General features: G+C 45.9%; 1 protein-coding gene across 1 annotated transcript in view; it reads right to left on the bottom strand.

Moving 5' to 3' along the window:
• Positions 1–25,764, bottom strand: part of CUNH9orf3 (chromosome unknown C9orf3 homolog) — a 306,444-nt gene that overhangs the window by 94,658 nt on the left and 186,022 nt on the right. Inside the window, exons 8-9 of the mRNA XM_008050889.1 lie at positions 23,842–23,885; positions 11,817–11,877 (exon numbers count right to left, since the gene is read on the bottom strand). Of these exons, the coding sequence (XP_008049080.1) occupies positions 11,817–11,877; positions 23,842–23,885 (105 nt within the window). The remainder of the gene's footprint in view (positions 1–11,816; positions 11,878–23,841; positions 23,886–25,764) is intronic.

Genomic DNA, 25,764 nt, shown 5'->3' on the forward strand with positions numbered 1-25,764 from the left:
AATCACTGGCCATTGCCCCGACCTGTGACACACTTGCTGCTGGCCCCCAAAGGCTCTGCTCTCCAGCACCTTCCAGCTCTGGGTCAGAACAGGGGATGACTCCAGGGCAAAAGATGAACTCCAGTTGGAAGCTTGCTTTTGAAAGCAAATAAGAGAATATGAGAAACATTCCCTCAGTGCATTAGAAGGTACATAGAGACACTTTTTGTTTGACCATTTGCCTTTTCCCCTTTGTTTGTTTTGGTGGCCTGGCATTTATTATCCAATTTAGTTTCCATCTCAAGAGAGGAATGGCTGTATCTTTCCAGAGGCAAAGACCTAAACTAATCTCTATACATTCACATTCGCTCACTAAAAAATATACCAGCTCTTTGATGCAATAAAGCCCAGTATCTCCTATGCAAAATATTCAGTCCAGATACACAGGAGTACCATTTAGGAATATCTAATGGAGAAGGGGTGTGTGTGCTCAGGACACACATGATGAAAAGCCCTGAAAAGTGAGGACCATTTTCTGTACCCATGAAGGAACAGAAACAGTTTCAGGAAAAAGAGTAGTTGTTAATTAAATTAAAAACCAGCCCCTCTCAAAGCTCTCCGCTGTACTTCTTGATTATCTTTTTAAAACACTAAGGCAAAAAAGGACCAAACTAATCCAGATTAAGAGTAATACTGCTAAAAAGTACAAAATGTCTTATTCCGATGGGCCGAGGCCTGAGCATCCTGCCTTGGGGCCCACCACTCTGCTGCTAACTAGAGGTGCGAGCTTTGGCAAGTGACTACACTTTCCTGGGGGCTCATTCTCCACAGCAAGAGGAAAATGCCCTGTTCTCTAAGACTCATTCCTGTCCCAGGATTCTGCTGAAAGTCAGCTGAAAGTCGTGCAATGTCAGAAAGGACTACTATTTAACCATGCAACAGAGGCCACACCCAAGAAATATTATACCATGTAGATATACATCGGAGGAGGATAAAAAAGTACTGGACTCTAAAAGCAGCCACGTGTTCCCGATGGCTTTCCTGGTCAGCAGAGCACTCTGGCTGCAGGAGCTGGTACAAGTCACCCGTGAGCATTGTGGAAGGCCACCATGGAAGCTGCTGACCAAAGGGCCCTGGAGGCTCATCTTAACATCAGGGTACACAACGATGCTGTGCAGCGTCAAACAGCCAAGTGCACAATAGCAAACACCCATGTGCACAACTCACTGGAATGCTGCTTCCCAAGGCTCCACCCTCCAGGTGTGGCAACAGCACCATGCAAAGTAATCTGCTCCTGAGGAAGAGTCTACCAGGTAATGTCCTCAACCAGTAAAAAAGAGAATGGAATGGGGGCAGTTCTTTCTTTCTTTTCTTTTTTTAATGTGAGTAAGCAGGATTTATTGAGAGGACAGAGAAGCTCTCACAGTGGGAGGGGACCCCGAGGGGTTGCCCAGGGGCAGTTCTTAAAAAGCAGAATCTGATGTTTTTCTTTGATACATGGTTTGTATTCTTGTATCTCGTACACTATCTTTGTATATTGCCCTCTCTTTCTACACCACTCTCTCTATGAAATAAAGTGCCATTACAACAGAATCCTAATAAATGGTCCCGCTCATTATGGGAGATGCAGTTGTCCTTCCTTACGTGAATCTCTCTGGGCTCACAAATCTTAAAAGCCTGAAAAACAGGTAACACCCATATGCTCAAATATGGCCCACCAGACTTTACAAACTCAGTGCGAACAAACTCACTGGCTCCCTTGCACAACAAGCTGGCCAAAACGCAACTGGATGGGGCTTAACAGCCAAGTGTCCTGCTTCCAAGCCCGTCAGTTTCTCATAGTCTCAGCCTCCTAGTGGAACACGGCAAATGTAGGAAATCAAGGCTACAGTTCCTCCTAGGTCTCAAACTCTGGGGCCTCTTGTACCTTGTTGAACAACAGCTGGGTCCCATGTAGATGCTTCCACAGACTGCAAGCCCAAGGACAGGGTCTGCACACTTTTAGCTTTGTGTGTCCACTGTCCTGCACAATGCTTGGCACAGTGCTTGCACTGATGCATTAAACCACAGAGCCAAATATGTGAGTCACTCAGGAAGAGTATAAAACGAAAGGATTCTGAGGGGTTAGCTTTCACTTAGAAACTTCTTTTGATGGAATATACTCAAGAATATGACACAAATATGGATTTTATCCACCGGTCCCAGCCATGCCTGTGGGGCTTCTGGCACAGGCAGTGTGGGGTGAGTTCAGGATGCAGTTTGAAACTGCCCCTGACATGATTCTGATGACCCGGTCTCCCTGAGGACCTCTACCCCAAGCCTGCAGAGCTATACTTTCTTATCACTTTATTAAACCCCACATGCATGTAAGCCATGTTCAGCTGTCTCCATCAGCTGCACTGAGCCAAACAGTCTCTTCAAAGCTAGTGGCTCCTGCTTCCTTTTCCTTCTGGTTCAAAAGGGAGGACGGGTTTTTCCTTAATCCAGCAAGCAAATACTAGACTTCTCTACAATGTCATCCCGTGAATGTGTCTGTGTCCATCTGAACCAGTTCAGAATTTGTATTGTTTTTATTTTATTTATTTATTTTATTTTTTTGTATTTGGGTTGGAGTCTCACTCTGTCACCCAGGCTGGAGTGCAGTGGCACGCTCACGGCCACCCCAGCGTCGACTGCTGGGTTTCAGCAATCCTTCTGTCTCAGCCTTCTAAGTAACTGGAACTACAGGCACGTGCTACCACGCCCAACTTTTTTTTTGATTTATTTATTGAAGTGACGGGGTCTTGCCAAGTTGCCTGGGCTGGTCTCGAACCCCCGGTTCAGGCAATCTACCTGCTTCAGCCCCCCAAAGTGCTGGGATTACCAGCTGAGCCACCGAACCCGGCCAATTTTTATTCTGTTTAAAGGAAAAAGTTCTCAAATGTTCTTTATCCCAACTGAGAAAGCCATCCTCATATGCCTTCCTCTAAGCTCACTTTAAAAATATTGGGTAACCTCCTCAGGTCGCCTCCCACTGTGGGAGCTTTTCTGTCTTCTCAATAAATCCTGCTTTCTCAAAAAAAAAAAAAAAATATATACACACACACACACACACACACACACACACACACATATAATATACATATCTCCACTCTGAGATCCTGAAGGATGAAGGCCTCAGTCCCTGCTGGGCAACTTTCCAGTGCGCCCCACCCCCCCATCATTTACAGGCTTTGGGTAATCAATTTGTGCTTGTTTCATGTGGCTTCATATCTATTCCTCAGAAGACACCCATAGAGGTCAAAGTTCCTCAGCCCATCGCATATACATACCCTCTGGATACACACCATTGGCTGTCCAGATATTTAATGCTACTTTTAAAAAAGGTATCCATGTACATGACTAGCTTCTGGACATGGAAGTTCAAAGTTGAAAACCAAGGAGCAAAAAAAAGTCAATCTAGCTGTTCCTCTCATCCCACCAGGCTCTCTTGCACCGGGGCAGAGGGGAAAGCGTGGCCTCTCACCCGGGGAGCTGTCTTTCCAGCCTGGGCTGCTAGTCCACCTGGCCATGTTACTGAAATTTGCTGCTCACATCCTGCCATTCCTTCCACAAGCCTTCAGTGGCTCCCAAATCTGGTAGGAACTCTCAAGCGCCACATTAAAATCCCAGTGTAATCTCACGGGGCTTTGCCTTAATAGTCAAGCCCTTTGCAGATCCTGTAAAACGAGCAATAACAAACATGTTCCTAACAAGAAAAACAGAAAGGCATCCAGGTGTAGCGCCTCAACATGTAATCCCAGCACTTCAGGAGGCTGAAGTGGGGGGATCACCTGAGTCCAGGAGTGTGAGACCAGCCTGGGCAACATAGTGAGACCGCGACTCGACAAAAATATTTTTTGAAAAAAGAACCGAAGGGGAGAAGATCACAACTCCAAATCATGATTTAAAAACACATTCACCTGGAATATTTTATAACTATAAAAAACTGTAGTCGGGCTCGGTGGCTCAGCCTGTAATCCCGCGCCTTTGGGAGGCTGAGGTGAGTGGATTGCCTGAGCCCGCGGGTTCGAGACCCGCCTGGGCAGCGAGACCTCGTCTCTACAATAAATCAAAAAATCAGCCGGGCGTGGAAGTGCATGCCTGTAATTCCGGCTACTCGGAAGGCTGAGGCGGAAGGATCGCCGGAGCCCAGCAGGTCGAGGCTGCGGTGGCCGGGAGCGGCCACTGCACTCCAGTCTGGGTGACAGAGTGAGACTCCAACTCAAAAAAACCCAAAAAACCCCCCAAAAAACTGTGTTCGTCTTTCTATTACTAGGAGCAGAATAGCCTTGTTAGAGTGTTGCAGGAGCTGGGGATTGAGAGGGACCTGAGAGTGAGAGGGAAGCTAACTGGGAGGGTTTCCTGACCCTACCCCTCCAGCCAAGGAAGCTGCCTCCACACAGCTGGAACTGGGCACTACCCATGGAGCCCTTCATTATGGTTATGGCACATCAGCTGTCAGCCCCCAGCCACTGAGACGTGACTCTGCCTGACTGCTCAGACACACACACACCAAGCTTCCCACCAGCACCCCTAACCTGGGCTGCTCTCACTGCTCATAATGGTCTTCTCCCCAATTCCTATCTGTCTACAACCGACCTGACCTTCACGACTGGTTTCAGATGGTACGTCAATCCTCTCTGCGTCCACGAATGAAAATGACCTTTCTCCTGAACTATGAAAGTTAGCTTTTCACCTTTTACTGCTTTGTGCTTAGGTTAGTTATCTGTATATTTATTTGTCCAACCGAATTATTAAGCATCTCGAGGGCAAAGTCTGTATTTCTCTCCTCTTTGAATCATCCAGTCGCTCATAAAGAATAGATGCATGGGCTATGTGCCTGGGAAGAAGAGAAGGAAGGCACTGGACCCAGAGGTCTGATCTCAGATCCTGGAAGAAGCTTCCTCCTGCAAATCTCATCCATCTGGTCTGGATGCTTGACAGTTCTACTGGAGAAGTCTAAGCTCTGACACTTACAAAGGAAATCTTCAAGGGAGAGGAAACACTTTTATTTCTTGTTATTCACTTGGAGTCTAGTCTTAGACTACTGCAAATTAGATTCAAATGCTTCCTGGAGAGCAGGTTTTGAAAACGAGAGAAAAGAAAGAAGGGCACAGAACTTTTCTTTGGGAACACTAACGCAAAATGTTTCCTATTTCATCACGCTGCCTTGTAAAGAGGTCAGTAGTATACTTGGACAGTGTCAAGTCAGATGCCCAGATGCCCCCAGTAATACACAGTACCCAGCACAGACCTTTAGTTACCTACTACTCTTTGGGAGAATGGACGTTTATTTCTCTCTCATACTACTAGATATGACTTTTAATTTTTGTGGACTAAATATATCCTTTGAGATCAAAGAATATCCTCAAAGCATATGCATCCGTGGGGCATAAAATACAGGGAGGTTGGTTTGGATGATTTTTATTGGCCATTCTGAAGGGATTCGCCAGTCAGAGAAGTGTTGGGAATAAGCTGTAATGACTGAACTCCCATCAAAATTCCTATGTGAAGTCCTAACCCCTCGTACCTCAGGACGTGACTGCGTTGAAGAGAGGGCCTTTAAAGAGGCACCTCAGGGAAAATGAGGTCATATGCATGGGCCCTAATCCAATATGACTGGTGTACTTGCAAAAAGAGAAGGTGAGGACAGAGATGTGCCCGCAGACAGAAGAAAGACTGTACGAGCACACAAGGACAAGATGGCCATCTGCCAGCCAAGGAGTAGAGGCCTCTGGAGAAACCAACCCTGCTAACACCTTGATATTGAACTTCCAGCCTCCAGAGCTGTGACACATACATCTCGGTTGTTTAAACCTGGTCTGTGGTACTTAGTTATGGCAGCTCTAGCAAGCTCATATGAGCACTAAGCCACAGATGCCAAAGATAAAGGACATAAGCTAAAAATGAAAAGGTTTTCATATAGTCTCTCCCTGCCTCTTGTGACTCTGCTGAGCAGTATAGCAATTTGTGGAGGCTGTAGAAAGGGCCAGGGGCTTCGAGGAAAAATAAGTGACTGCAATGACGCATGGCCATGTTGGGGCTGCCCTCAGTGAGGCCAGAGAACCTATTCAGTGTCTCTTTAAAGATCCTTGACGAGATGTCTAGTCACTCAGAAAACTGAGGGTTGAACTGCTGGACAACGTTGACAGCGAAATCATGAGGAGCCCAGAAAGTATAACACATTGTGGCAATTGCTACTATTGATATAAAAGGACCAAAGATCTCATGGTACATACAATGTGAAAAATAAGCTTTCTCTAGAATTTGCAAAATAGCCACTCTCAGTTTTCTTGATTGACCATTAAATGTAGAATTCTTCTCGACCCCACTGAGATTGAGTATCCTAATGGGCCTCAAAATTATGTTACATAATATGAGCTAAAAGAAGCCTACAAGTCAGTCCCCAAGAAACCAGCTGGTTTTCTCTGTGCTAAAAGCACACTGTGGCTACAGTGACAGAAAGCCTCTTGCATCATATCTTATCAAGTTTCCTCAATTTTGTGATTGCAGCATTTTCCCTACAAGACTTTTCTATCATTTGCTCGTGTGGCCTTTGGCAACTTGCAGGTGTTTGCTCGGAAAGAAGTGGCATTTTCCCAAGATGACAAAATAACTTGCCACTCTACATTCTGGGATTCAGGAACAAGTCTGGGAACCTGAGCTGATTGCTGCCTATTTCCAGGTCGGCCCATTACCCGTCTCTTCTCTCCTTCTCGCTACGGATGATTTTGCCAGGAAGAGCTGCCGGGAACTTTCCCTAGAGAGGAGACCGAGGCACAGAAGGGCTGAGAGGTTAACCTAGCGCGGCATGCCTGTTTGTTCCTACTTCAGGAAACGGGTCTACTGGGAGCTGAAACTAAGAGCTGGTGCCAGGCAAGGTTGGTAGTTAGCTCACGCCCTCGGAATGCCTGCTGTGAGCCCAACGCTCCCACCCTTTACCTGGGGATTATAACCATCTGCGCTGTCACAGCAGATTGAAGGGTGTCTATAGATTAGCCAGCTCCATCTTTTCTCACACGTTTGACAGAAATACAGATGAATTCAATTTGTATTCCTATTCTGTGGATGATTTTAAGGTATTATTTGCTCAGATCTTATTTATTTTGTAATAATTAAAAAAAATTTTTTTTTTTAGAGTCGGGGTCTTGCTCTGTCACCCAGGCTGGAGTGCAGTGGCACGTTCAAAACTCACTAGAGCCTCAAACTCCTGGCCTTAAGTGACCCTCCTGCCTCAGCCTTCTGAATGGCTGGGACTACACGTGCACCCAACTCAGATTTTAATTCAACTAATACCTTGACAGAAGCTCTGTTCAATAGGAATATATACAAGTCACACATGTCATTTAAAATTTTCCAGGTGCCACATTTTAAAAGTAAGAAATTACAGGTACGATAATTTTAATAATATATTTTATTGGGTGTATACATTGGGTTGCAATGTATCCAAAATATTATCTTTCATATTTCAACATTTAAAAATTAATAAAATATTTACCTCAATTTTTTTCACTAAGTCTTTTAAATTTGATATGTATTCGCATGTCAATTTGGGTGCTGAATTTTCATCTGAAATGCTTGGTCTATATATATATATTTCATAAAACTTACAGCTGAAAAAGTAGATTCACCCACATACTCAAGTTGTTTGAAACAGTAACAAAATTATAGGTTTTAAATTTCAATTTAATTAAGATAAAAAATTCAGCCCCTCAGGCACACTAGACATATTTCAAGTGCTTCCCAAGCATGTGTGGCTACCGTGCTGGACAGCGAGCCCCTGAGCACCTACTACGTGCAAGGCTCCAAACAAACAAGCATCACAGAAGGCACGGCAGGACAAGTAAGACATGACCCTTGCCACTGAGGGTGGGGGTGGGGAATGACATCAGACACATATATAAATAGAAACAATATAAGGCAGGTCAGGAGGCACGCTAAGGACAGAAAGGAAAGCCTTCCAAGGAGAGAAAAGAACATGTACAAAGGAGGGCTGATGGTAAAACTCACAAACATTTGTCGACTGGCAGTTACGATCGGGTGTATCCCAGGAATGGTGGGAAATAAAGTTTAAAAGAGAGGCTCCTAGCAGTACTGCTGATAGCCTTGAATAGCAAGCCACAGAGTTTGTTTCAAAGACTTTGTCATGGAGAAAACGTCTGGTGAGAAGAATGGATCTGAGCTATGTTTTGGGAATATTCACTCGGCGTCTATTTAAATGATGACTGGAAAGAGAGCTTGGTAGCCAAAAGACCAATTAACTCCTGCACTAGTCCAGGCAAAGGATAATGAGAAAAATGGTGGAGGTGCTAGGAAAGAAAAAAAAACAAACAAAAAAACCCCCAGAAATTTGAAAAGTGTATACCTAAGGACCTCCAGATAGCAATGCAGGGAGGAAATCAAAGAAAGGGAGGAGGAGCCAGAGAGTTCTGTAGCAACTAAAATCAGGAGTACAGAAGAAAGGCTGAATGAAGAAGACATTTCTAGTGTATCTGCATACAGATATTTTAAAAGGAGATTGAATAGATATGCATATGGGGCACAGGGGGACTTTTGTTTGGGCAGACATGAAAATCAATCGAAATCTATTTATAGAACCGCCAAATTAGCAGAATGTACAACTTTCTGAGAAAATAATTGCACAGCTATTCCAACAGTAGGGGGGCTGAATAAATTCAATTATGGTTTTATTCATTAGGAAGCGATGCAGCTGTTTAAAATTATTGCTCTTGAATTATATTAAGGGATGTGGGAAACTACCCAACACATACTCTTCAATGAAAAACTGAATTTTGAAAGACAAGATTCCCATTTCGTTGCCACAGGGCATGCAGCTACGTGCTATTCCTCACCGAATGTGTGGAAGGACACACACCAAACTGTTATCTGGCATGGGTTATCTCTGGAGAGTAAGACTGGGAAGCAAGGTCTTTTTCATTTTGATATTCTCTGAATTTGCTAGAGAGAGCATATTACTTTTACTTTCAAAAAAGAAGAGAAAGAAAGGGTAAAATATGTACTTATATACCCAGCACCACGAGTGAAAGGATGTATATAAAAAATTGTCTCTGGGTCATTTTTATTTTCTAATTTATAAATTCTTTTATATCTTAAAGTAAACGTGTAATACTTCTATAACTGAAAAAAGTCATACAAAGAAATAATCTATAAGTCTGATGGCACAAAACATTTGACATCTCTTTGCAAGGCCAAAGGTTACAAGGCGGGGGTGTTCTCTCAAGAGGTTTGGATCCAATTTCTTTTGCTTCTTTGGGGCTCACGCTCACTTTTATTGCTGCTGAAGCTATTTCCACTTTTTTTTTTTTTTTTTTATGATTTCCATTCAATGTGGCCAAAAAGGAAAATTGAGGCCAACCACAGACAAGCCTTCCTGAGAGAGGACAAAAAGCCTCTGTAACCTGTGGAATGAAAACTTCACCAGCAGAATGTGACTCTTTTGTCATGAACGACTTCCATTGCTGGGGGACAGAAATTCTGAGCGAAAACAAAGAGCATTGGAGCAATTTCAGGGCCCTCATCGTCACTCCAGGGCACGCATACCAGTAACTTTATATTATGAGATGGGAACAGAGAACAAGGTGTTCCATTCACCACCAGGCTCCTACCGCAGAGGGTCTTGAGCCCTTGCAGTGCCTTTTGCTGAAGGGGAGGCGAGAAAGAACCCTCTAGAGTGAACAGAGGCTGAGAGCAGCTCAACCAGGCGCAGCCACACCAATGATGGCAGAAAAAGGAAGACGATGAAAAGATGCCATCTGACCATTCACCAGTGGAAAGACGTGCACTAAATCAGGATCTTTGCTGTCTGACGCTGTTGTTTTTACTGAACAGTTAAGCACCCAAGGAAATACCAGTTGGGTCTTAAAGACAATTTATAGCCAGCTGGCCTCATTGCACCTGGCTGTTTTGACAGCAGGTTTTGCCAGTTTATAGCAGAGATTCCTGCCTACGCTATAAGCGGTCACTAATGCAACTAGACCTTTGGAAAAAGGGCACAGCTCAGAGGCAAACCCCTCCTGCTGGCCCCCACTTTTATGAAAAGCAAAAGCCTCCTGCTGGTGGCAAAGCTGCCCGCCCTCTCTTCAGGGGAAATGACAGAGCCCCTGGCAGTGGGAGGGTCAGCCCTGACCCAAGTGGGGTGCGCCTGCTTTGGGCATGGGATTAAGGGTTCTTTCTTTCCCATTCCCTAGGGGCGAACGGCTGCAAACAGCAGCCTTGTTGTTCCAGGCTGGGAAATCTGGGAGCCAGCTCTCTGAGCTCCAACTCTTCCCAGCATCCACGCCATACTGAGACAATCTGGGAGACTTGCAACAGCCTGGCTGAGGAAACACAAGGCAAAAGGCTTCAGCAAATGTCCCCCCACCTGCCTGCAATCCCATTGAGCATACGAAGGGCACAGTTTGACTATTCACGACCAGACAAACCTGAACTTGTTTTCCCTGGACTTTTGTACTCGGTGAGTGGTCTGGCTTGGGAGCCACCTTCTTAGAACCCACAGGACCTTATTCCAATATACACAAGCTGAAAGCACTGCCTTCTGGGGGCAGCAGCTGCCCTGCCTCACCCCTGTTCAGTTTTGTTTGCAAGACTCGGGATTTTATTCTTTTGTGCTCCCAGAAGGATTGGGTCAAACAAATAACTTTTACCAGGTGACACACACTCCTGAACTAGAGGCAAGTATCCTTTCTTAGGAGCGAACTAATGGTGGCTGATGGCCGACATTTTCCCCCTGTGTGGTGGAAAAGGACCAAGATGTGAGTAAAGGGATGAAAAGGTAATAGAGAACAGCCCCTCCTGTTCCTTCATTTCATGGTTCACAGACATTCATTGACACTCAGACACTCCCGAGGGGAAGCTCGTATAACCAGCCATGAAACAAGAAACGCGCGGGTAGAGGGGCTGTTTGCCTGGGCCCAGGCAGAGCTGCTCCCCACCATGGGGGTCCAGCCCCGGACTCTGAGGCCCACTAGGATGGGTCGGGCGCCATCTGTAGCTGCCCTCGGGGCTGGCCCAGGCTGGGAAAGCTCCAGTCCTGCAGGGTCCTTGGACCACCCATCTGGGGTGCCACCCTCAGACTTCCCAGGGCCTGGGCTCTCGCTAGGGCCAGCATCCAACTCAACGAGGAGGCACAGGGCCTGGGGAGGAGTGGAGGAGAGAGGAGGCTCCAGGCCAGGTGACTCCCATGGAGCCAGGTTCACCCGGAAAAGGCTTCTCCCTCAGAGGTGACAAGGACCTAAAGGAGAGGAAAGAAGAAAATCTGCCAACAGGGGCAAGCCACAGAGAAACACATCTCAACGGGTCCTCCGGGTCAGATGGTCATCCCGAGGCAGGAGCCTGACGCAGAACCAGGAGAGGAAGTCAAGGGTAGGTGAGCTGGAGAGACGAGGGCTGGAAACCACAGGGGCGACGGGGCTGACAGGCTACAGCAAACCAGCTCACTTGTCTGGTTACCTCCAAGGGGCAGAGATGGGGGCCAGCTGCTCACCACGGGGGGACTAAATTGCTGCCTGGTGGCTCCATCCAAAACATACACATGCTTTACAAGACCCCATTGAGCACACAGTCCAGGAGCTACTGTCATGTCCCCCTATAGCACCATGGTCACTTGAAACGGTGGCCAGAGGCACACCCCCCCCCCGATGATGGTAGGCTGAAATGGGGTTGGGGAGATACTCCAGCCCAGAACGATAATTACTTTTTCATACATATATTACAAAATCATTGTCATGATCGACATGCTAAGCAGCAAGCGTTACTGTTCTCCGCAGACTCTCCCACATTCGTTGTCTTGGGTGTACCTTTGGTATTCCGGAACACTCGAGCCAGTCTTGGCAGATGCTTTCAACAGACAACTCCAGCCTTTTAGAAATAAAACAACAAAAAGTAAAAGATTAGAAAGTGGCATGGGACTTATTACACAGAATGTCTCTCTCTAACTACTTGGGCACATCCCAACATCGATCTTGCAGAAGTATGTTTTTTGGGCTAAAGTGCAAAGGGAACCCAGTGACACCAGGACAGCGTCTCTCCATCAACAGCAACATGCATGATGAAATCGAAAGATCAAAGCACACCATAATAGGTGCTATGGATGCTTTAAAAGGAACTTTTTGGCTGGGAAAGACAATTTGGGGAGGATACAACATGTTCCCCAGACATCAGGCATCACTGCCACATGGACAGCAATTGAGTCAAGTGAAATCTGAATGTTACAGCATTTAGTGCATCAACACAAACTCTGCACTTTACCGTAAACAGCAGGCAACAACAGGCAAAGACAATACAAATCATAACCAGGTCACAGAGGGGCCCAGACATGTGAAATGAGTACAGCTTCTGCTGTCTGCTCAAGCAGGGTCTGTTCTGCTTTTACTATTACTACTGCTAGTTAGGTCTGCTCTGAAGCCAGCTGGAATTCTTTGGCTTTCGTGCCCTGCTGACTTGACCACTCCTTCAAATGACAGTAAGTCCCCAACATATGAACGAGTTCCTTTCCAAGAGATCGTTCATTAAGTCCAATTTGTGTTAGTCTAAGAAAGTTAGCTTAGGTACCCAACTAACACAACAGCCTATATAGTACTGTACTGTAATAGGTTTATAATACTTTTCACACAAATAATACGTAAAAAACAAAAAATACAAAAAAAATGTTGAATCTTACAGTATAGCACATGACAACGTACACCATACACATGAACTAACTGACGTGATTGGGCATGTGAATGCACATTCACATCTTTGAATGCTCACAATTTGAAGGTTCATATGTAAGCAACTCACTGTACTAAGTATCCAATATGGGGGGACCCAAAAGTAAGCCCCCTGATTATCTTTTCGAGGGTAAGCCCCTTATAGTACACTAGAAATTTGTTCCTCCAGATGAAATGGTCAACCAGCTTTCATCTGGAAGTTTTGAGAAGGTCTCATCACAATTTGTGACTTGCGGCAAACCAGTAACTGGTTCTTCCAGCCTGACAAAGTTCCTGCCCATACCACACTAAGTGTTCAGCAGTTTTTGACCCCAAACAGCAAAAACCCCATGTCCCATCCTCCCTATTCACCCGATCTTGCTCCCAGTGACTTTTTTTGTTGACCCGGATGAAACAGTTTGCGGTGTGAAAGAGGTGAAACAAAAAACCAGTAGAAGCACTAAAAGCCATCAAAATAGACAAGTTCAAAAACTGTTTTGAGCACTGGAAAAAGTGTCTTGCTTGATAACACGTATTGTAAAAAATGGAGAGTACTCTGAAGGTTACTGAAGTTTAAGCATGTAAGAATAAACACACAATTTTTAATGAATAAATTCCATTTTGGGGGTCCCCCCTCATAAATTTAGGGTTATCACACCTTTGGTTGTGTCCTCCTATCTTCCTTGGCTAATATAGTTTAAAACAAACCCCCTCGCCACCCCCTTCAAGATAACTCCTGCTCATACCCGGTGTCTCTTACAGAGAGACTTTTCTTGACTTCCTCCGGGAAGCAAGGCCTCCCCAGTGCCTCTAATACCCATCATGATGCCTGTCCTCTGCATCAGGGCATCTATCACAGTTTGTGATGGAGAGTTACTTGATTACTTGACTTTTCCTGTCTCCTCACTGGATCGAAGCCCTCTGAGATCTCATCCCAGCACTTAGAACAGTTCCTGGTATGAAAGAGGATCCCCATAGACACTTTTTATTTGAATGAATGAGGACACATTTCACTGGAGATGCATGAGAAAATATTCCTTTTTAAGATAATATTCACATTTCCTGGGAAGATATTTCCAAGTTGTTAAACTCTGCAATTTTAAACATTGTATGCATTATATCCTACATTATATAGAATTATGTCACTATATATACATACTCTCCCCTTCCCTTTTGGCACTGTAGAAGTCGTGGAAAGATAGTGTTAGGTGGAATGCTAATGGTGCTGCTTTTTAATGGTGCTCTTACATGCATATATTAACGGTATATAAAGCTAATATACAAGTGCACACCCCACTTCATGCGTGGTGTTGGGGGAAGAGGGAACTGACTGATTTTCTCCTTTTTTCCCCTCCCTCCAGTCACTGGGGTATCTTGTCTTCCCTGGCAAGGGCAAAACAAAGTTTGCTTAAGGAGGCAACTATTGATATTTCATAACGGTAAAAATACATGGAGGGAAAGAGGGTTTATGCAGAGAATGAGGTTTGAATTCATATGAAAAATGATGTCGCTCCATGGGACTAAAATGCAGAGACGGGGGAGCAGACAGAAGTGGGCGGAGGGACAATGACGACCCCTCTAGGTTCTCCAGTGTCCCACTCTCAGTGGAGCGGCTGGACATGCCTCACAGGAAAGGCTGGTGCCTCCAGCACCAGGCCTTCCCACTGCCTCCTCGTTGTCACTTAAGAGTGTGAATGCAGCCGGGCTCAGGGGCTCAGCCTGTAATCCCACGCCTTTGGGAGGCTGAGGTGAGTGGATTGCCTGAGCCCGCGGGTTCGAGACCCGCCTGGGCAGGCGAGACCTCATCTCTACAATAAATCAAAAAAATTAGCCAGGCGTGTTGGCGCGCACCTGTAGTTCCAGCTCCTTGGAAGGCTGAGGCAAAAGAATTGCCTAAGCCCAGCAGGTTGAGGCTGCGGTAGCAGAGCCTGCCACACACCCCAGCCTGGGCGACTGAGTGAGACTTCAACTCCAAAAAAATAAAAAGAGTGTGAATGCCCAAGTCCCCTTGTGTGCTGTGAGAGTGAAGTGTGTGTGTGTGTGTGCGTGCGCACACGTGCACTCTCATGCACATGCATAGATATATACACATGTGTTGTGTGTGGCGGAGGCAGGGAGACCTGAAGAGAGATGTCAGCTAAGAGCACCTTCAGCAAGGTGAAGTTCTTTCCTGGACTTGCCTGGCTGAGGAGGGGCTGGAGATGCTCTTAACGGACATTACTGATTCACTAGGAGGAGATGGGTTGACTCACCACTTGGAGAGAAGCAACCGTGAAGGTCAGAGAAGAACAGGGCCCCTGCCTCGAAACCGGGTAGCAACATGGAGTACGGCAGAGGCCTCCCAACTGCTCAGAGCCCTGGGCGGCTCGTGCCTGAGGGTGGGAACTCGGCCCCTCCACCAAGTGCGCTGTCCTCTCCGGCAGCATGCGCAGTGGCAGATATGGCGGGGACGGCACCTTCATGTCAAAGGAGAATGGGCCTTCCACTGAGCAGTCTTGCCTTCACTGTGAATTACAAAAGCTCTAACCTTTCAGCCTTACGCATTTCATGAGAAAGTAAAACACATCAGGTTTCCTCAGGCACAGGCAGGAGAGTGTCCTTTACTGGCTTCCTTTCCAGCCAGAGGGGGACACTTCTGTGCCTGGAATCCCAGGGCCAAGGCTCTTGGCATCCACCTTTCGAGCAAGCCTCAGAAAGCTGGAGCGAGGCTGCCTTCTCAGCTGAGCTTTGTGGTGGCTTCACTCTCGGAAGACAGGCCTCTACCTTTCCCAGCAAGAGAGGTCAGAGGACAAGGCGGAGTATGGCAAAGACTGAGAAAGAGCAACAGTGGCGATCAGAAGGGTGAACGCCCTGGGTCCACAAGGTCAAGGGGACTGGGATCAAGTATCCTGAAGAAGAGAAGCCCGAGGAGTGGCTTAATTGCCATTTTCCAATGATTTCCCCAAAGACAGTGAACAGCTGCTGTGCATCACCCTGGGGGAGTGAGTATGAGGACACAGACATAAATCTCCTTTGGGGAACGTGTGCTCAAAGGCACTTCTCCGGGGGCGGCATGGGGGCGGTGCTGGGGCAGGTGGAGGCCTGGAATGCCGTCGAGTGAGGCCCGAAGGCTTCGCCAGAGGAGACTGAAGAGCAGGCGGGCTTCGAGTGGTGAACACGGGGTAGACGCCTCCTGGGCGCAGGTTTGGCGGAAGGCCGGGACGGAAAGCCCAGGGAGCGGCCGTCAGCGTGACAGACACCAGACAGGGTGCTACCATACTTGGAGAGGTGATGATTCCCTGGGTGTGGAAGAGGAATCACCTGCTCTAGGTGGGACAGGTGAGGGACAACAGGAGGTGCAGCAGGAGAGGCTTCTTAAGGAGGCCGTGTGTCGTGGAGGGGCAGAACCAGTAGAAAAGGAGAGAAAGCACATTCAGGGCAAAGGGCAGGAACAGGAACCCCCCAGCTGTGCTGTGTAGACACTGTTTGGCTGGGCTGGGGTTCCCAGGATGAGGTGAGAAAAGAAACCGGGTAGCCTGAAGGACACTGGAAACCCTGCCACTGGGCCTTGGCTCCTTTAAGGAGGTCCTGAAGCCTGGCTGCAGAATGGCACGGCAGGAAGAGTCAAGGAAGAATAACGGAGGGAGGAGAGGGCAGAGGCAGGGAGACCACACGGGAACTCACTGAGTGAGTTCCAGCAGGAGGCCATGAAAGGAACCCACACGGATACTCTGTGCCGGGGATGACTCTAGAGAGTGGCACTGGGCACTCCCGGTGGAAGGCTGGGAGGTGGTGTCAGTCTCCCAGTGGGCCCTGTCGGTCTCTGCGGGACGACTTCCACAGAAAGTATGTGACCGCAAACAACCTGCCTGTGCCACCATCCATGGCCAGCTCTGAGGGTTAGTTCACTGTCAAGTATTAAGGCCGATTCTGCTTTGACACATTTAGTAATTGCACACATGGATGCTAATACAGTGGCACTAAAAACAAAGACTCCTCTATCCACTGCCAAGTAAAGGCATAAAAACAGCAACTACTCTTTATGGAACAACTACTATGTACCAGACACTATAGACAAAATCTCATCTACATTGTGTGTATCACCAATATTATCGAACCAGTACAGCCTTGGAGAGGCTGAGGAACTTATCCAAGGCCACACAGATGCCACTTGAAGGGCTGGGGTTTGAACCTGTGCTGCCTGGCCCCAGCTCTGCTTTCTGGGCTATACTGGGCTTCACAACACGCTGGTTTGTCATGCCGCGGACAAGTCTGCACAAGGGCAAGCCTGTGTCTGCTCCAGGCCAAGCCTCTCCTTCTCACTAGCTCCCTCCTGCTGAAGGCAACCTGGCACCTGCAGAGGTTGCCCTGTTTGTCAGCTCTTTGATTACATTCTTGATGAGATGGGAGACCCTGGAGGAGCAAAAGTGTGAGAGTCGAGTGCTCATCAGTCAGCTGCACCCCGGAGCAAAAGGCACCCTCCTGTGAAGGAAGAGAAACGTGTTTGCAGATCACTCTCCTTCGGAAAGGTTCCAAGCATCTTATAACCCTTATCACTTCATGTCTCATAATATCCTTGTAAAGTGAGTGTCAACCGTTGGTGGCTTTTTAGCAGATGGAGAAGCTGCGGCATAGGAGGACTCTGGCCCAAGTCAGCCAAGAACAAAAGGCTAAAGAAAACACCCAGCCAGGTGCAGTGGCTCAGAGGTCAGAAATCCCAGCACTTTGGGAGGCTAAGGTGGGAGGGTCACTTCAAGGCCAGGAGTTTGAGACCAGCCTGAGCAGCATAGTAAGAACCTCTTCTCTACAAAATAAAAACATTAGCCAGGTGTGGTGGCACATGCCTGTGGTCCTAGGTACTCAGAAGGCTAAAGCAGGAGGATCACTTGAGCCAAGGAGTCCAAGGCTGCAGTGAGCTATGTTCATGCCACTGCACTTCAGCTTGGATGACAGAATAACACCTCGTTTCTTTAAAAAAAAAAAAAAAAGGAAAGTAAGACAGACAGATCCAGGTTTCTAAACTCCCAGTAACAGTGCAGATGTCCTACTGCACTATACCCTATTTGGGAATTGCTAATGTGGAATAAGACATTAAATTATGTTGGGCACGGTGGCTCAGGCCTGTAATCCCAGCACTTTGAGAGGCTGAGACAGGAGAATTACTTGGGGTCAGGAGTTAAGAGACCAGCCTCGGCAACAAAGTGAGACCTTGTTTCTGTTTTTTAAAAAAAAAATTGAAAAATCAGCTGAGCAGCATGCCTGACACCCCAGCTACTGTGGAGGCTGAGGCAGGAGGATCACTTGAGCCCAAGAGTACGAGGCTGTAGTGAGCCATGATTGTGCCACTGTACTCTAGCCTGGGAAACAGAGAAAGAAAGATATTAAATTATCAGAGGAATATGAAAGCATTAACTCCAGCTGCTAAAAAAATTTGTAAAACGTTATAGTGGTCTTACCTTGCAAGAAAATTATGAGTGGCCATAAGAATATGTTTACTTTTCAGGGAAGAAACAGACTGTATGTTTTAGGAAAAAAGATAACATGCATATATAGTTTTGGTGTTCTGACCATAACTATTGCGGTAACAGTGCAGGTGAATTTTGGGGTCTGGGCTTCGATATATGCAGTGGTTAAACTAAAAGTTGCCTTTGTTCAAATCAAGACACTCAGAGTCTCAGCCAATGTTGAATTTTTTCCCTCTGAGATCATGTGGCTTAAATAATCACAACAGACAAGCAGAAGCATTTCCACTTAGCCAAGACCCAGGACTTACAGGAAATTACTCTTCTGCATGTCTGATCACTATGGAAATTGATTTTATACAGATAGCTAAAAGTACACAGGCCCATGACTGCATGTCATCCATATTTGCACTAGTGAGTGCATACTTCCCGCTTCATTACTGAAACCCAGGCCTGAATGCCACCCTCCCCCCTCATAACGTCCTCCACCCCTGCCCCGACCCCCAGGCCTCCCTGGTATCTGGAACAGCAGGTGGTTTTGCCCTCTGGCTGGCTTTTCCCTTGCTGTATTCCTACATCCTGTGGGGCGACTCTTGAGTTGCACTGGTCGGTCTCTGTTCCCTCTGAGCTATAAATGCGGTCACACTTAGATATCACAGCAGGGGAGAGAATACGCTGGCCACCCTGGCATGACGCTGGTTAGAAAAATAAGCTGTGATAAAGCCAAGAAAGTAGTCAATTGTTCTTCTCTCTGTGATGTTCAAGTAAATAGAAATAAACACAGGCTGGCGTGAAAATGGTATTGCACATGCCTGTATTTGCTTGCTCGGTTGATTTCTGAGGTTGGGGTGACAAGGATAGGGTGCTGATTATTAGTCGTATCTGCTCCTTGTGCCTATCCACTTGTCCTTGATCAAGAGGAAAGTCTTGATCACTCTTGGCTCCTGTCTTCAGCTCCGATCCTAGCGATCACAGTCTGTGGGTGCTTCCGAAGGAAAGCACGCAGCCCCAGCCACTTCACAGGAGCTCCATGACAGACCTAAAGAATTCGGCAAGGGCAGGTGCTAGGTCCCTGTCTGGGTGAGGCGATGGAGCTCCAGAGCTCAGGGCCTCCAAAGGAAAATGCCCTTCTTCTAGAATGCGACTTACGTTCAGTATAGATTCTTACATTTTAGTTAATGTATGTTTTTGAGTTCCCCCTCTACGTGTGGGTGCATTGCAAAGCTCTGCACATGGTCACTTATTTTCTTGATCAAAACAAGTCACTTGTGCTTGGGTAGGTAATAAAAGATTGCTGAGGTCACATTTATAAGCCGAGTACCCTGTACCTCCGTGGGGGAGGAAAAGTATTAGATTAAAACAAATACATGAACATGCACATACAAACACTGTAATTGATGGGCAAAGAAAGAAGCAGCAGCTGTTGCCAACCCCGGACTCCCTGGCAGGTGAAGTGCACTGGGTGAGGCGCTTCCCAGGGTGCTGTTTTCCCAGGAGAGGCTGGCACACAGGATTTGTCGAGATTTTCTTCTAAGCACTTTCAATTTTATCTTATGGCATCTTTTCCCTTCCACTTCCTCTGACTCCCCAAACACCTGTCCCTACCCTGTGTTTCCAGTGCTACTTCACAGAGTAACTTAGTGGTCATGAAAGAAAAGACTTGTGCTTGACTCCTCTTTTCAACTGTCACAACCCATCAGCCAAGTCTCATCTGTGGCCACTCTAAAGCATCCCCTGGAGCGGTGCATTACTCCCAAACTCCGCTACCGCTGTCACCATCCCTGCCGTCGTTCCACCTCTCAGGATCTCCTGACTGAACTGCTCTCCTGGTTTCTCATCAGTCTCCTGGCTGCTGGTCCTCCCCACCCCCATCTCTCCTCCACACTGGCCTCCAGAAGCGTCCTTCCAATCTGCTGATGGTACTCCCAACCTCAAACCCTTCAGTGGTGCCCCTGCCTGAGGCTCAGGACTAGGACGGATGAGACACCTCTGTGCCCCCACCACTCTGAGCCTTACCCGAGCACTTTCTCACTGAGGCATCACGACCTGTTTCTGTTTTATCTTCAGTAGTTGACTAGGAGCCTCCTAGGGCTGAAATGGGATTTATTCCTCTCCGTTCCCCGGCGTCCAGCCCAGAGACTAGCATGGAAGACGCTCAATAGCGAATGTTCAGTAAGTCAAAGCAAGAACACAATGCACAGGCAGCAGGATACAGAAAGTGCCGGCCCCTGAACACAAACTGACTGGTCTGATCTGAAAAAACTTGCCCCATTCAGAAAGGCTCACGTGCCTAACAGATGTGCCCCAGGATCAGTTTGCAACAGGGGCCAAAGATTAGAGGCTCCGGGAGGTAGGTGTGGAGCCTTTGGAGACCTAGATAAAATTGGTACAATATGTTGCATCGGTAATAGGGTAAACAGTCTGTTTTAATAGCTGAACGAGATTCTGAGATTAGTTAGCCGGCAAGAAGACGTTTGCATTTCAAAATATATTCTGGTATACCTGCTGAAACAGAATAATTGTAGAGCTGAAATCTCTTTAGCTTCTAAGAGTTCATTTCTTTAAAAAGAAGCTTAACCCTGCTAGCCGAAACACGACCCTAACCGGGAGAGCTATCCTATCCAAGGGCAAGTGATTGGTGATTGGTGACCGCCATTAAGACAGGGACACTGCTTTTAACTTCCACAATCACAACAAAAGGCTCTCTGTGGGCTCCGCGTGCAGCCTCAATAAATACTCGCAATGATAAAATCCAGGTCCCCCAGAGCCAGAGGGCTCAGGGGCCATCCAAATGAACTCCATAACCTTATTAGGAAGAGGACTGAAAGAGAAAAGACCTCCAAAACAAAAAATGCACTTTGTTGCTTCAGTGAAAATTGCTACATTTATGGCCCTAAGAAGTTCTTTTGCAAGAATGCATAGTCCACTTAAAAATTGGTAGCAGCCTAAGGAGGTAATACACCATTTTTACTGATTTTCACTTTCCTCTACTTTAGTTCCTAAGGAAACTGCCCCATTCTAATAGAGGAACTAAAAAATTGTTCTAGGGCAGGTACAAAAGACAAGGAAAAAAATACCTTGCAGGTAAACTATGGTTCTTGATTTTAGGAATAAGGGTCAGATCTGGTGTGACTTTTGCATGAAAAAACCCCCAAAAAACCCATATGTCTGCTTTAAAAAAAAAAAAAAAAGTAAATCTGAAACATTTTAGACCTTTTAAAACAAGTCACACTTCCTTTGAGCAGTCTCCTGAAAAGCTAATTATCTTGGGCAATTACTAAGGTCCCATGAAATCTTCATGGATAAGACTTTCTTTCTTTCCTTTCTTTTTTGAGTTGGAGTCTCACTCTGTCACCCAGGCTGGAGTGCAGTGGCATGCTCACGGCCACCGCAGCCTAGGCTTGCTGGGCTTAGGCGATCCTTCCACCTCAGCCTTCCACGTAGCTGGAACTACAGACACACACCACCACACCCGGCTAATTTTTATGATTTATTGTAGAGATGAAGCCTCACTAAGTTGCCCAAGCTGGTCTTGAACCCCCGGGCTCAGTTAATTCTCTCACCTCAGCCTCCCAAAGTGCTGGGATTACAGGCTGAGCCACCACACCCGGCCTGAATAAGACCTTCTTCAGCATCAAAAGGTACAAACATGAAGTAGAAGCAAAGGAATTTATCAAATAATATGGGTATGTTAATTCCATATGATATACTGGCTTGCTTTATGTATGTGTGTATAATGAGTATAGAAACACAGAGGGAATCAGAGCTACTGTTCAGTAATACAGTAGGGCAACCACAGTTAACAATAATTTGCTATATAGTTCAAAATTGCTGGAGGAGAGGAAGTGGCATGTTTCCAACATAAAAAAAGCAGTGACTATTTAAGGTGATGAGTGTTCAAATTGCTCTGGTTTGATTGTTTTTTCCTGGTTTATTATGCATTGCATACATGTATCAAAATATCACATGAGCCCCTAAGATATGGGTAACTCTTAAGTCTCAAAAAATCCACTAACAATAACACTTCTACTTACTAAAGAAAGAATTTGGAGCCACTCTGAATGGCAGGTGGAAAACAGGGAAGTTTAAACAAAACAGGCCAGGCAAAAATCAAACACTTAGGAAAAAACCTCCAGGGCCTCATGGCCACTGGATCCTCTCCTGAATCTGCATGTCATCTCCTGCACAGAGCCTGGTAACAAAAGTCCTGACCCCTTACTCCTGAGACACCCGACTGACACAGCCAATAGGACAGGCTCATCAACATGTAGGTGACTGGCCTTGTCTGAGTCTAAATCTGTATCTGTGTCAAAGAATTCATTTCCACATTTGGGAATCGGTTAGGCACAGAAAACACAGCTAAAACTGTGGGTCAGAGACGAAGAAAGTAACGTTAGCTCTTCCTCAAAGAAATGTTTAACTTCTCAAGATGCCCCTTCTTTCAGGTTTGAATACCAATTTTGCTACTAGAAATTATGTTTCAGTGTATTTACTTTTAGAGCCCAAGTAAGACAGGAAATTGGGAGAGGGTTGGAATGAACCTATCCTAACCTATAATGTAGGTCTTAAGCCTCCTTTATGAATCCTGTATGTGGTCAGCCAGCCTATGACTGGATACCTCCAACAGTGAGAATCTCCTTCTTTTCCAGGGTGGTGAGCTTATACTGAGCAGTGTATTGAAAAGAACATGAGCTACGTGGTCAGACGGACCTAATCCCAATCTACGCTGTAGCACTTGCTGAGGGATCTTGGAAAAGATACTTAACTTCTGGGAGCCTCAACTTCCCCATTTGTAACAGCAAAGAAGAGCATAGGCTCTAGAGCCAGACTGCTTGGGCTCAAATCCCAGCCCTGCTCCATGGAGCTGTGAAATCCCAGGCTGTTTACTCAGCCTCTTGGTACCTTGGCCCTCTTCTTGGTAAAATGGATAAAAACATCATGCACCACGTAACGTTGTTTTGATGATTAAGTGAGGGTCTGTATGTAGTAAACTCTCAACAAATGTTGGTTTGTTAGAATCACTATTCAAATAAGGAGGAAGAGGAATACTGTGGTAAGGGTTACATGATTACTGACTGCATGTAGATGTTGTGGCCAGTGCCAGGCCCAGAAGATGATTATGCTATAATAACTACATCAGTTATTAACCGAACACCTGCTTGGACAACGCATGTTAGCTCCTTTAACCATGTTTAAAATCCTGCCAGAGAGGTGAGAAAATGGAACTATGGAGGGATGGTGTGACCTGCTCCAAATCTCGGAGCTGGAGAGTGGCCCAGCTGGGTGCAGAACCTGGAAGAGCTTGACTCCTCAGTCGGGGCTTCTGCTACTATGCTGCATTTTGCCCTCAACCAAACAGTGCTTCCTTATAGCGAGCCGCCCTCACTCTAGCACTTTCTTCTCGCCATTCTTTTCCACAGCAGTCAGGGCCACAGAGTGTCTTTGGCTTGCCTCCGCCACCACTTTCAGGTCTCCGGACTCCGGGGACCCTTGGCTGTGTGTGCTGACCCCCAATATCCACTTAGACCAAAGTTTGGCGGGTTATCCTCTGACTCCCGCTGGCTGAACCCGGTCCCTGCCTCTTTTGAGGAGGAAAACGGAATGCTCTCGGTTGTGGCCAGCTAAACAATGGCAAGGTCATTTTTAGCAGAAGAAAGTAAAACCGGGCTCTTAATTCCTAAGTTGGTGCTTACCTTTTTTCTTCTGGGATGTTCTCCAACAGCATTTGGAGGAAATCCTGGGATAAGAAAAAAGCAGACCATTCAAGACGTCCATCAGTAAATAACTCTGGCTGGAATCACGCCAGAGACTGAGTGCTCCCAGCTGCTGACAGCTCACCTGCGAGGGACGCTAGACCACTGCGGACTTGTTAGACTGTATGTCAATTTATGAATTTCCAGGGTTTCAATCTGATCATTTGTAGAGATTTATTCTGTAAAAACCATGGCAAATTGAAAAATGTAATGTCTGCTCTTCTGACCTAACCTCACAGCCAATTCTGTTTCGTGTTTAGCCATTTTCAAAAGTCTGTCCACTGTGTAAAGCATGATACCCTCTGCCTGCTGATGGCTGCCTTTTTCCCGAGCTTTCCTTGGATATCCTGCTACATCCTGGGCCATCTGAACTCTTAAAGGCTACCAATTAGGTTGCAACTTTTTTGCATTGCTCTATGGAACGATAAAAACAAAACTCAAGATGACAAATGTGCCCAGTTGAGGAACAGCAATGTCCCCAAGTCCAAGTGTGGCTCACGAGCCCCTGCCTCCACCCGCAGCCTCTGCTTGTGCCCCATGCAAATCTCAGTTGTTGGACAGTTGAGATGTTTACATGATAAATTTCTTAACCTAAAGATTATTTTGTAAATCTAATATATTAACAGCTTACTTTGTACATTACTTTTTCAATGGCTTCTTGACAGGATTTTTGATTCTTAAAAACTCAAGTACTGTAATTATAGCTTACACACACTCATACACACAACTTTTCTTTTACTATGGAAAACTTCAAGCACAATCAAAAGCAGACAAAAGAGTATAATTAACCTTCATGTTCCCATTAACTCACAGCCAATTCTGCCCTATCCAGGTCCCTGCCTGCTGTAGTACTTAGAAGCAAATCCCAAACACTATGTGATTAATAAAGGTTTTAGTAACTATCTCTGAAAGATAAGGGATTCTTACAACATAACCACAATACCATAAGATCTAAAAAAGTTCAAATTATGTTTAATTTGTGATTTGAATATCGTGACCCCTTTTCTCAGCGCATCTAATTCTGGAATCTTGATTTGGTCTTAACTAAGGTTGTCACATAAAATACAGAATGCCTAGTCAAACTGGTGGCGTAATTTACTTTAAAAAATTACTCACTGTTTATCTCAAATTTGAATTTAACTGTGATTTTCTGTTCTGTTTTTTATTTGCTAAATGGGTAGCTCTAGTGTCAATCTTTTGTCATTTGAAGGTTTGATAAGTTACATTTTGGACAAACATAGACCATGAAACAAGAACAATATTTAATTTTCTTGGAATTTGATGATCTTGAGCAACGAATAAGACCTATACTTGAAGTTTTTCTTTCAACAGATAGAAAATAGTCTTTTAAAATGGGTCCTTTAAAGGGTAAGCCCAGGTACGACAGATGAGAAGAACAGAAGCAAGCCTGCAAATACAGAGTCGACACAGGGCTCGGATGGGATGCTTTCAACTTGAGACTGTGAGTTAGGAGCAGCAGCATGGATCTTCATATTACAAAACAGATAGAATTACAGAAGAAGAGAAGCCTGCAAATAATTTGTATGACAAGGTGTTCTTCTTCTGTCATCACAGACGTATAGCTATCACTACACTAGTGAAGCCAGCCGTCCCCTTTCCATGTGTTTGTGGATGGTTATGGTCCTTTTCTCCAGAGGCAAAGTATCCCTATCAAGAACATTGATGAAAAATGTATTTCTCGCAACCTCTGTTCTCCTTCTAAGACTTTACTTGTTTATTGCTGTTTCCCCTAAAGTAACAATACAAATGATAAGAAAACACATGTTTAAAAAATGGACCAGGCAAAGAAAATGGAGGAGGGGACAAGCCCAAACTAACTAATGCCTCACAACCAAAATCCTT

Source organism: Carlito syrichta, unplaced genomic scaffold (assembly GCF_000164805.1).
Source record: "Carlito syrichta isolate Samal-C Ts95f unplaced genomic scaffold, Tarsius_syrichta-2.0.1 Scaffold153948, whole genome shotgun sequence".
NCBI classification, from domain to species: domain Eukaryota; kingdom Metazoa; phylum Chordata; class Mammalia; order Primates; family Tarsiidae; genus Carlito; species Carlito syrichta.